Below are 13,376 nucleotides of genomic sequence, written 5' to 3' on the forward strand. Positions count from 1 at the left end.
CTCTAACTGAAACGAGCACGTTCAAATTGAAACAAGGAGTAAGAAATCCAAAGGATAAATTGCTTTGAGTTGTTTTAGAGGGTGAAGTGCCCCAAATTCTTTTACTTTTGTTCCTACTAAAAATGTTCTGTAACACAATATTTTAATAGTAACAAATTCAAGTTTCTGCTCTATGTCAATTCTACAGGGCAATTAAAATTTAGTCTTGGCCACTTTTAAATTATGCTATTTTAATTCATAATACAAAGTGTGTAGTTCTTTTATTTTACTCTTCAAAAAATGTAATATAAAGAAAACTACACCACTGTAAACAAATTCTCTGCTGTGACTTGAAGACTGTAGACCTATTTTGCCTGGTATAATCTTGGTAAGTATTGACATAGGACCACAGTTAACATAACAGGAATACTGTTACTGTCCATCCATTTCCTTCTACATAAAATCATCCTTGGTGTGCCATACGGACAACCCCTCATGGTTCCACGGAACACAGTTTGATAACCACTGATCTAAAGACACCACATAGAGAGTGAGATGTTAGTATATCTTGTACATCTATTAGTAGGTGCTTTCTTCACTTATTGAATTGATTTTGTTTTTTACTCTGAGTCTGATAAATTTCATAGAAGTAAAAAAGTAACTCCTGGTTTAGGGGCCAAGAGTCAAGGATCTTAGTATTTTTGAGGTGGCAGAGGTCCTGGAGATGAAATAAATTTCATGAATAAAAAGGTGGAGAGGAAAACTTAGCTTTGGAGTCAGGCAGACTTGTGTTTGAATTTCACTTCTGACAGCCTTAGTTTTCTCACTTGATAAATAGGATTATTAATGCTGACCACACAAAATCATTATGAAGTTTAAATAAGGTTACGTATACACAAGGCCTGCCCCAGTCCCCAGTTGCTAGCAGGTGATTTGACCTAAAATTAACAAGGTGTTGATCTAATGGTAGTGTCAGGACTAGTGTCAGGACTTCTAGTTCAGCACTGTTTCTACAACAGTAGTCTAATTTGAGAAACAAATTCAAGTTAACTAATGAATCCATCTTATTGCAGGTCCCAAAGAACAAATATTAAGCCTACTGTTACCATTTCCCTTAGAAGAATTAGCATGGCAGAAAAAATAACACTCGGAGACAAAGTTGTGAACATTAACCATTATATTTCTGATGAATCTCTAACAGGGAATTTATATATAAATTAAAACACAATGGAGAAGTAAATGCTGTTAGAAGTCATTACCTTTTAGGGTAGGAGAATATTTAAATTATATTTCTATAAAAGCTACTCTACTGAATGACAGTTATGAAGTTGTCTGGCTTGGGGGTGGCTGGGAGTGAAAGGAGGTGGGAGTCGTCTGACCTCCTCATTGGAGGCAGCACCCTCTCACATCCACGTGTGAGTCGGGTGGGAGCTCCATCCAGGAATGTATTCCTAGAGCTTCCATGTTTGTCTCTATCTTTGGTAATGGCATTCCTGAAAATTAAATGTATACCTAAAATGTGGTTTTTTATTAATTAAGTTGTGTCAAAATTTTACATGCTTTAGCATTTTTTTTTTTTTTTTTTTTTTTGCGGTACGTGGGCCTCTCACTGTTGTGGCCTCTCCCATTGCAGAGCACAGGCTCCGGACGCGCAGGCTCAGCGGCCACAGCTCACGGGCCCAGCCGCTCTGCGGCATGTGGGATCTTCCCGGACCGGGGCATGAACCCGTGTCCCCTGCGTTGGCAGGCGGACTCGCAACCACTGCGCCACCAGGGAAGCCCAGCACATATTTTTTTAAGTGACTAGTTTAGAAGAATGGATGTATGGCTTTGTTTCTACTTTGTTCAAACCTAGTCTATTTAATTATTTTTTTTTTTATTGCAGAGTAAGACATGAGCTATGCTTTAAAATTATATAAAAATTATTTTTCAATATGGTACTTGAGTATATCTCTGGCACTTGAAATGCCTGAACACTAAAACGGGCTGCTAAGGGAAGTTGTGGTATTCCTTTGAAGGGCTAGGGCTTAAAATGAGCTGATTTAAAATAGGGCTAACTTTTTACCTGTTTGGATGCATCTGAAATAGGTTAAAACTGAAAATACCAGTGTGTCTCATATAGTAGGAAAATATTGTTTTGTGAAGGTTTCTTTTTCAATTACATATATGTGTATAATTTATATATTTACCCTATTATGACGTAAAATATATTTCTTTCTGTGGGTAGCAGTCAAAATGTTGGAAAGCCACTGGTCTAAATCAGTGCTCTCCAAAATTCTGGTTGGGAACCTCTACCAATTTTTGTAAGAAAACAAAAATTGAATATGAATCCCAATATTAATTTAATATAAACATTGCTACTATTTTATGTACATTTAAACACATACACAAATTAAAGGATGATATAAAAAGTAAATAGCGGCTGTAGAATTTTCTTCCTGCATCACACAGATTACTTCTTTTAGTGTATCTCTCAATTCCTTTAGAACAATATGATTTAAATTTCAGACTACATACTTGTTCAATACTATACTTGATTACAGTCCAAAAGCACTTGAGGGAAATTTACTCATTACTTATTGATGGCCTATTCAGAATAAAAAATTTTTGAGGAAGGACTTAAAAGTTATACTAACAGTTAGTAGGACAGCATATTGATACTATAAATAAAAGAAGAGAAATACCAAATAATGGTAGCCTTGTTAATGCAACTGTTTATATTTCTACATATGTCCCCTATATAAAAGACTAATTTGGAAAATCTGGTTATATAGAGTGAATCTAATTTAATAATTTTAATAAGATCTTGTATCAATAACTTTTAAGAGTTTTTTTTACAGGATTATATTTAGGTAATGTTTTAAACTTCTTATGATGTTAATTCTTGACTCATAGAATTAATTATCTCCATTAATTGTTAACGTGCTAATGTAGAAAATGTCAAAAAGAAATCATATTTTCACTTTTTACCCAGGAAACCTTAATTAAACCCAAGTTGCAGCTTTAAGTTTCCTGCTAGAATTGTAAGTATTTAGAAAACAATCTGAAATTGGGGCCTATAATTGGTCTTGACTGGAAAGCTGTCACACAGAACACCTATGGTGTATCAGAAAGTGTGCCAGTCATTTTTACATACAATCCTATTTCATTCTCTCTGAGTTAAGACTTACTTTCATTTTAAATGAGGAAATCAGCTCAGCATCTGGTAGAGCAGGTCAGAAGTTGGATGAGCAACATCTGACTGCAAAGTCAGGACTTGGCCCACGATCCCTGAATCATGGATGCAGCCACATCTACTGACTTGGAAGCTGAGCTCCCAACCCTCCAAAGGAAGACCTTTGACAGAGACTGCCAGGAGTCTACTCAAAGTCTTCTTCTCTGTACCCAGGTATTTCTCTAGACCTCATTTTCCAGGCTCCTTTGCAGCCCACAAGGCCAAATGGTAATGTCCTAGGCAACGAATGAAGAGTCATGTGCCACTTCCAGGCCAGGGTTGATAAGAAAGATGCACGTCTCGTCTATTATTTCTTTCCCCTCTGCCAGATGGACGCTGGATGTGGAGGCCAGTCTGACCATGAAGGCAGCAGTAAGTCCTAATGGGATGGCAGAGCCTGAAAACAGAAGCACCACTTTGAAGAAAAGCACCCACCTCCCACCCTGGGCAAGAACTGAGCTGCATGTGCGTGTCTGCTGTGACATCCAGGTCCTGCTGGTTACAGCCCTTTAGACTACAGCATCCGGTAGAGCTTTCTCTAGGGGCCTCTGTTTGTGACAATCCAGCTGGGGGAACCAAGAACTAAGGGCTGCAAATGCCATCCTAACCACCTCCACCTCAGAGATGATTATTGTATTTTTATTTTCACAAAGAACGGAGAAGTTCAGAGGATCCACCCTGAAATGTTTGTCAGTGAGCCCAGATTTTAAAATTAGATAATTGGCAAAAAGTTTCCTGTATTCCTCAGGCATATGGGTGTTGCTACCTGGGAAACCAGCCAATACTGAGTACGGGAGGGGGTGGGGGGAGAGGGAGGATGAAGAACAAGTCATATCTTAGGAACAGGGGAAAGTTAAACCCTGTGGAGCAGAGCCTGTATGCAGGGTTCATGTCCAGGGGACCTTCTCAGAATTCGGGGTGCCAAGCATGTGCAAACTGTTTCAGAGTCTAGAAGGTGGCTATTATGGATGGAACTGTGTCCCTCAAAATGAGGGACACAATTGAATATTGTGAATACATACGAATAATTCATATGTTGAAGCCCCAGCCTCAGAGTGCGGCCGTGTTTGGAGATGGGGCCTTAAAGAGGTACCTAAGTTAAAATGAGACCATTAGGGTGGGCTCTACTCTAATCTGACTAGTGTCCTTATAAGAGGAGATGAGCACACACAGAGAGACACCAGGGCTGCACATACAGTGAGATGACCACGTGAAGAGGCAGCACGAGGGAAGCCATCCCCAAGCCAAGGAGAGAGTCCTCAGAGGAAACCAAACCTGCTGGCACCTTGACCTTGGAGTGCCAGCCTCTTCTTACTTGTGAGAAAATAAATTTCTGTTATTTAAGCCTCCCAGTCTGTAGTTTTTGGGTTTTTTTTTTTTTGCGGTACACGGGCCTCTCACTGTTGTGGCTTCTACCATTGCGGAGCACAGGCTCCGGACGCGCAGGCTCAGCGGCCATGGCTCACGGGCCCAGCCGCTCCGCGGCATGTGGGATCTTCCCAGACCGGGACACGAACCCGCGTCCCCTGCATCAGCAGGCAGACTCTCAACCACTGCACCACCAGGGAAGCCCCCAGTCTGTAGTATTTTGTTATGGCAGCCCTAGAAAACTAATACAGTGACCAATTACAAAAGTCTTCTTACACGTGAGCCATAAGAAAGAGCCGTTTCTGGCAGCAAGAGGGGCAGAGAAGAGAGTTTCAGAGCAAAGTCAGAATGATACCATTTCCTTGAACACAATTACCATCCCCCCTCCTTTCAATATTGCAACTCTTTTCACACAATGTTTCCCTCTATAAATATACAATTCCAAGATAGATGATTTCTAGTAAAGGCTTGAAAAGCTCAAAATATAAGAAATATTCATTTTCCAAACTCCTGAGTCAATAATAGAGCACGTAAGATGGTCTGAAAGATGTTCAGGTTTTACTGGGAATATATACCATAATTACTTGATTCAGATATTATATATTTATATCCATCTTGACATTAAAATATTAAACCACTCCTCCTCTTGCTAAATTGGTCCGCATTTAAAACATTAAATTGTTTTACTGTCCTCCTTAGGAACCAAGTGATATAAACTCGCATGAATATGTAGATCAACTCCTCTAAGCACAATATTAATTATTTCAAAGATAGCTGGAGGTCACCAGCTCATAGCAATTTCTGTGCATGAAGTCTCATTAATACAAGACATCACACAGTAAGGAAGAATAAAGTTTTATCACAGTTACTGCGTGTGTACGTGTGTGTGCACACATGTGTTCCAAGTGGCCAATGTATAGAGCTAAACACAGAACCAGCAGGCACTGAATGCAGCCTGTGGATGATGATGGGGGAGGAGAAGTAGTAAAGGAAAACATTCTGCAATTAGAACACTTTTTAAAAAGCAACATCTGTCCAAATCAGGAAATGTGGACTTAAAATCCAAAGCAATTTCTGTCTCAAATAAACTTAAATTTTCTTGACCTAGAGGCCACAGATAGCCGTGATTTGTTCGGAATAAAGCTGCGACTAGCTCCAGAAGCGTGTGGCTCATGAAGATACAACACACCTCTCCTCTCCTGAGACGCTGGAGAGATGAACAGAGGGTCTGGCCCGCTGCGTCTTTCATGCTACACTCTGCCGAGAGCCTCTTTGGCAGCTGTAAGCCGCAGCCGGAATGCCCTGACATAAACCGTGCAACAGCTGCCGTGGAACTCCCCAAAAATTGAATGCAAAGCTGTTGATAGTGTCACCTAGAATTACCTACAAATGAAGGAGCATATTTAACATTGTTAGTGAGCTGTGCTTTTTTAAAATTCATAATCTGAGTACAAGATCCTTACTTTCGCCAAATTGTGATAAAATTGATCTTCTTGTCCAAGTAACTCTTCAGGGTCCCTACTATAGTTTTCTTTTATACCTCTGAATGTGAACTCAAAATTTACCTGTTGAAAAAGCTAATTAAAAAACTGTTTTCACACACGACAGCACCTGAGATGAGGAAGATAAGCATAAACAAAGCCATTCTCTAGCGTGATTAACACAATACACATAACAAAAATAATACTGAAAATCCTGAATACTTTGCACACGTGTTCAGAGTTTTCTGACTAGGGGTGTAACTGGAATTGAGATTGCTTCTGGTCAGGGAAATTTGGCAAAACCTTTCAGGCAACAATTTGAAAGTTAAAAGCAGGCAAATATCTGTATTATTTAGGAATGTATAGACATAGGTGGTGATGCTATGAGGAAAAGCAAGGTAATGAATATCACGGAAGTCAAGATCATAGTTGCATCAAGCCAAGAGGGAGGAGGCTGGGGTTGAGGAGGGGACATGGAGGGCGTCCGGGATGCTGGCGATGCTGCCTTTCTTGACCTGGGTGGTGGTACCAGAGGTCCTCTGTAACTATACAAATCTATATAACAATATGAATGTATTTAAACACTGTTGTGTATGCATGGTATGTCTCATAATAAATTTAGGAATGCATCAAGCCATTTAAAATGATACACTTACGGGTCAATTAATATTCTATTGACTATGATGATAATCCTTCCAGCCTCAGGAGAACACCCTCTCTACTGACAATGCCAAGTGTACAGACTCCAAAATCATGCTGGCTGCCAAGTAGGCCAGGGAGAGGAATTTGGTTACAGACATTTTTATAAAAAGAGGAAGAAAGGCTAAAGACAGCTGTTTTGAACAACTCTTGGAGCTGCCTTAGGGACTTACAAGCATCTTTCCTGAACTCTTTGGATAAGTAATAAATTTATACTTAAAACTGGTTTGCTTTCGCCCTTATAAAACAAAGGTAGAATGCTCTTCTTAAGAGTTCAGGGCAGAAGTAGGTGGAAAGAAATTATTTTTGCCTTCTCTGCTAGCTATTCAAGGCATGCCCACCTTACTTCTGCTATTTAAAATGTTATTGCATTTTTAACTACTTAATAAGATGCAAGAGAAGCTGAAAGGCAGTTTGGAAGGTAGAAACCCAGGCAAAGTAAAAATCAGGGGCGCAGTTTACTGGGACATGGGCTCCTCCGAAAGATAAACAGAGCAGCGCTGCTGCTGGTACCACTTCAAACAGACGCATAGAGTCACTTCGTTTGTAAAACGCTAAAGACACACACGAGAGCATCAAACAAATGTTCAAGTCCTTTGTCCCCTGTGAAGCCGGATTCCACAAAGGCAGCATTTCCAAGGCCAAACAGATGAGTGAACAAAGCCCGTTGATCTAGCTAGAACGAGCTCCTGGACACCATCAATTCTGTCCTACAGCTCTTTCTCTGGTCCTTGTCTGTGCACAAGTCACTCCTTATAATGAAGATACTTGATGGAGTGTTGTTCCCATCGCAGGCGGGTGGGGGGAGGAGAGGTAAAAATACATTCAGTAAATTTCCCATCCATCCTCTGCGCAGCGTGAGAGAGGGCTGTGCGCCTGCAGGCCTGTCGGCTCCCTTGCGGGTACACAGCCAGACCACAGCTCCCCTCTGCCGGTCCCCCTGCCCACACCCTGTGCGGGTGGGAGGGGCTGCGGGGATGAGTTCCGGAATACGGAATGTGGGAAGAAGTGATGGGCTCCGTTTCCAGGCTTGGTCTCAACCACCCCCCCCCCGCCCCTCCATGATGCCCCTGCTCTGGCTTCCTGGTCCGGTCGGCCTGGGTGAAGAGGACCCAGTGGGGACTCCAAGGTCACTGAGGATGGCAAAACCACTAGGTAACAGAAGGCTGAGTCTGAGTCCCTGAATGACGGGGTGCGGCAGAGGCCGCAGAGCCAAGCCGCATCGGAGCATGGATGGGTGAAAATCACCCCTGCTTCTGTGATTTCAGTGTTGCTTTTGCTAGAGAAGTTAAATTACTATCCTGACTTTACACTGCCTCATACATCCAAACCACAGCAAAACTACCCAAATTGCTTAACCACCCCAAAGATAAGACAAAAAGTTTAGCATTACCCTCAAAAAATTAGGAAGTTTGATTTCATTTCAAATAATTTTGAGGTAGAAAGAACATTGACTTTGGACTGGAAGCCCTTCAGCTGCCTGAATCCTGCTGCTGCCATTTTCATGGTGACTGTCACAATTTTTCAAGATCTAGGAGCCGGGAAGAGAATAGGCTGTATATTTCACAGACAGAGACAGACACATAGAGAATGTGTGTATGAACAGGCTTCTAAGCAGGTTGTTCCTATTTTAAAGCTAATAATATGAATTGCCAAATTGCTTTTCAGAAATATTTAAATTTATATTTTTACCTCTTTTGAATATATGTCTATCACATTATATTTTATGCTTTAAAATTAGCTATTCTTTAGAACCTAATTACACTGAGCTTTCAATAACTGTACTGGCCACTTGCACATCTTCTTTGGTGATCTATTTTTTAATATATTTCCTACTTTGCAGTGTGGTTTTAGGAATTATATGGACTTGGATTATTTGTGTGTATTTGGGAAAGCATTGTTCTAAAGCCAACATGATCGTTTATGTTGGGTTTTATGCTTAGCTCCCTGAAAAGCTGACTAGAAAGCAGTCTTCTTGACTCTCCAGGCATCAAGAATATCTCTGTTTCTCAAAAGGGCCAGAGCTATCTGCCTCGTGGTTAATACTGCCGACTAAGACACTTGGGACACTACTGGACTGTAGCTGGTGAGTGGACTTATTCCATAGAAAGGAAATGGTTTTTCTATGTGATATGAAAATGGGAATTACATGAAAAGTGACCTGGGAGGAGAAGTGTTAAAAAAAAGTGAAGCACTGAAGGCGGGGATGCACTTGGATGGCACCGGTGGCAATGCCAACGGCATATTATAGGGAAGGTGGGAACTATTCCCTCGGACACCCCATTGCTATAGGAAATCTGTGTTACCAGGACTCTTAATGGACTAAACACATTTTGCATAGTCGTCATCATATACATTTTATTTTTATTTTAGCTACACTCTGAAGTAAATCTACCTAAATCCCTGAGGCTCCACTGGGGTGTGTAAGTGATACTCAGTGCTAAGAGAAGATACACAAAATGCTCTGGCGTTTCAAATTAATCCCTAGCATAGGATGTGATAACAGTAGGAAGAGCAAAGAGACAGCCAATATTTCAAAATAATTATGAAGTTTTTCCCAAAGCCCTTAACTTCATGCAAGAGTTTGTTAGAGGCTCTGGAAATAGGCCATTTTGGCCGTGTTTGCCCATCTTTTTTTCAAATCCATCAACGTTTATGGAAAAACCTATGCTGGTTAGCAAGTCAGATCACTCGTGGACAAAACAGATAAGGGGAGAGGGAGTATTTTCGCGCTTGCTTGTGCTACAGTCTCCCATGAAAAATACCTATTGCCTGTAGAATGTTCACCCCGGAAGTAGTGCTCGAACTTTCAGCCCTGGGGCCTTTAACAAATACTGAGGGCCGCCCCCAGAGGCATGGCCTAGGCATTGGGACTTTTAAAAACTGCCACGTTATTGAAATGTGCATTGCGGTTGAGAGCCCTGCCCAGAGAGAAGTGGGATGGGAGGGTGGGAGCAACCACACCTGGGTTGAAGTCTCAGCTCTACCCTTCCTGACTCTGTGATGCTGGGTACTCAGTCATACTGAGCCTTTACTTCTTCCTCTGAAAAATACAAATAATTCCTGCTTTTGAAGTTTGCTGCTGGTTTAAATATGGAAAAAGTGCCCCCAAATTAGAGATACTCTTCCCTTGAACTTCCTTTCCATATCACTTTTAGAGGCATAGTACTTTTTTGTTTACAGGCTAATCTACTCATATAGTGATTAAGAGTCCAAGTTCTAGAGCCACCACTAGCTAGCTCTGAATACCAGCTCTGTTACTTACCAGCTGTAATACCATGTGCAGTTTAATTAAATTCTGTGAGCCTCAAACACTTCATCCATAAAATGGGCAGAACAACAACATCCATTCCGACAGGGCTTTGTGGGTATTAAATGGATGTACGTATGTAAGCATCCCAGTGGTACCTTATATACGGTAAGTACTCAGTAACGGCTCTAATCATTGTTTATTTTTTACTCTCAGGGAAATAAAATTCAGCAGCCCACTCTTTCAAAGCATAACAAAATTTCTGGACAAATGAGGAGCTCACACAAAGGAAGCAGAGTTTGTATATGAAAGGTGTTTTGAACCAGTTTTAATTGTTCATCATAAAAATTATGCAAATGGAAAAAGTTGGTTCACTGTTGACTAGTCACACCTTGAAGAATACATATGTCTAAAATTGAGCTTTGAAGGCATTTAGCTTAAGGTGGTTGAGAAAGGTTTGAAAGACTAGGTTTGGAAAAAAGAACATCTTATTACATATGTTTTGGGGGTAAGAGGTATCAGACTTCTATACAGAAATGGTGAACTTATATGGACATTTTGTTAGCAAGACATTTAGTATGTGAGTCATACAGCAAAAGAAATAAATGCTTTATACTGCTCTTTTCTGGCTTCTGCGGGGCCAGTGTTATTGGAAAAATAGTTCCCTAATTCTACACACAGACTCTACTTTTCGATATATAGTTAATAGTCCCAGAAGACTGATCTCAGGTTTTTTTTCTCATAACGTCACTATTCAAACACTAATGAAGGGTTTGTTTCCCAGGCTCTGGAGACATTAAATAATGAATTCTGGGGAAAGGGCTGTTTTGTATGGATCTGGGGAAGTGTGAGGGTTAAATAGCTGCATTTACCACAAAGTGAGGAAGAACAATCTCGAACAGGGCTGCGCAAGATAGATACGTACTTCACATCGTACCCATGCCACACTAGCAGAATAATTCATTCTAGTTTGTGAGCATCAAAATATCCTTTGGCCTATGCCCAAGTAGAAATACAACCACCAAGTACATTCAAATCTTATTTACCAGTGAGTCTCCCGTTTACAGCTTCATGCAAACCCCACGGTCAGAAAAGTGAACGAGTGGATTCAAGCCGTGGGTTCCATTGCGAGAGTATCCATCACTTGTGGTTAGATATGGACTTCGCCATTAAAAGAAAGTGATAAATTGGGAGTGTGGGATTGACATTTAAACACTGCTATATTTAAAATAGATAACCAACAAGCACCTACTCTGCTAAGGGAACGAGCACGAGGACCTACAAGCACAGGGAACTCTGCTCAATATTCTGTAATAACCTAAATGTGGAAAGAATTTGAAAAATAATAGGTACATGTATATATAACTGAATCACTGTGGTGTACACCTGAAACTAACACGTTTTTAATCAACTATATTCCAACATAAAATAAAAATTAAAAAAGGAAGTGATGGCTCTAGAAATAAATGCCCCCTGCTTGCATAAACTAATCTTGCTTTAATTTTCTTGCCTAGCAATGTTCAACCAGATGTCTGAATTTTCAGCCCCTCAGTAGGGACTGGGTATATCTAAGATAGCTTTATTTCAGTAATTTTCCTCTTTCTGTTCTTAATCAGAATTAGAAATGGAGGGAAAAGTGCTAGACTTACCCACACAAGGTAGAGAGTAACCAAGCTGAGGGTCGTGGACAAACTGCCGATCATTGAGTCTCGTCACACAGTAGAGGTGGAAACAGTCTAAGCAAATCACGTGGCGGTAGTTGCACTGGAAAACCAGGACCGGGCTTCTGGTGGAGGTAAAGAAAGACATTTCCTCTAGTCCTTCTAAGGCTAGCAGGCAACGTGTGGTTTAGAACACTTTCTGTAATGTCATAGGGTTGCTTAGGGCATGCTCTATGTAAAGACCTGCGCTGCTAAGCACTGAACTCATATATATCAATGCTACATCTTAAAAATTGGAAACACCTTGTGAGCTATAGAGAAGATTGATTTTCTTAATTTTATATTATTTACATGACCATAGTTACCAATCAGCTATTTAAACCCAAGCTCAGATACAAGCTCTTCCTAGAAGCCTTCCTTGACTTATAATTCCTGATTAACCTACTCATCATTCCATCCACTTACATATATTTTGATTGATCCATTATTACATTGTAGTATTGAAAATAGACACTGTCTTCTTTACATTGATATTCTCATAGCACCAGGCATTGTAAGTTTTTAAATAAATGTTCCTTGAATTTAGTTATAATAATATATAGAATCTGAACTTCCCCAAAGTGGAAAGAAAAATTACTACTGCATCAAACAAAGTAAATGTGTTAAACAGTCATTCACATTTCATTAGCAAATGGAAAAGTAGAATTTAGAAATAAAAGATTATCTAGCAGAGATCCTACTACAAGATTTTGTCTATTGTGCTACCCCCATCCACCCAAATATTCAAAGTTAGGGGATTACTAACAAATCAATACACACAAGTCCTAACAATTTTGAACTTCCTTAAAACACTTTGTAGAAAAAAATATCTCCTGAATAACTACGTTTTTGCTAGTAAATGAACCACATGATTTTATGACAAAAAGGAGACAAAATGAATATATTAACTTGAGATCAGCCCCAAGGCAATTTTAATAGTAAGAAAGTCATTAGATTTCACTTATATAAACCTATTTTCTATGTAATGATAACAAGATACAAAGTATTTTTCATTTCATACCCAATTCTTAACAGATATAAGAGCTCTTCACAAGCCCTTTCCCTAAAAAAAATGATATTAACATTAATATTAGAAGATAACTCCTTAACAATTACAAGATTTTCAAAATTCTGTTTTCCCTCTTATTTCAAAACAATATATAACACAAAACAAAATGAAAAAAAACCTTGGTATTTTAATGTCTTGGATCTACAGGATGGTGGTCAATTTCATCTAAGCAGCCCTGAGGTTTTTATGTGTTTTCATTTCCCATCTCTGAGCCTACTGATGTCCCTTCAGGGCCATTTCCATTCCCAGGGCCTCTTTCAATTAGGTGATGACTGTGTTCTGAACTTTCAGCCTCTTCCCTTCTAACAACTTCCCCCTTGAAGATGATAAAATATAACGCTTTCCTATATCTAACAGGAGAGTCAGGCACACACGCACACAAGCGCATACACACCTCATTCCCTCTGTGTGACCCTATAGAGCTGCTATATCTTGCCTCCTTCTTTCAGAGCTAAGTTCTATGAAAAATGTTCTTCATTCTGATTTTAGCAACATGGTCGACTCAAACTTTATGGACTCTTGATCTGTTATCAACACACAGAAACACTGGAGAAACTATGAGAACATTTATAAAAATGTTCCTATATATAACAAGGTTAAAAAGAAAGCTTGGCAA

At 39.9% G+C, this 13,376-nt stretch overlaps 1 protein-coding gene across 2 annotated transcripts in view; it reads right to left on the bottom strand.

The window, feature by feature from the left end:
- The window catches only part of PRKN (parkin RBR E3 ubiquitin protein ligase), a gene marked incomplete at its 3' end in the record, with an annotated part of 1,266,888 nt that overhangs the window by 368,514 nt on the left and 884,998 nt on the right, over positions 1–13,376 (bottom strand). For both annotated transcript variants that reach the window (XM_082668938.1, XM_082668937.1), the window contains exon 7: positions 11,641–11,777. In XM_082668938.1, coding sequence (XP_082525064.1) covers positions 11,641–11,777 — 137 coding nt within the window. The remainder of the gene's footprint in view (positions 1–11,640; positions 11,778–13,376) is intronic.

Source organism: Grampus griseus (genome assembly GCF_964374135.1).
Source record: "Grampus griseus genome assembly, chromosome: 13".
Taxonomy (NCBI): domain Eukaryota; kingdom Metazoa; phylum Chordata; class Mammalia; order Artiodactyla; family Delphinidae; genus Grampus; species Grampus griseus.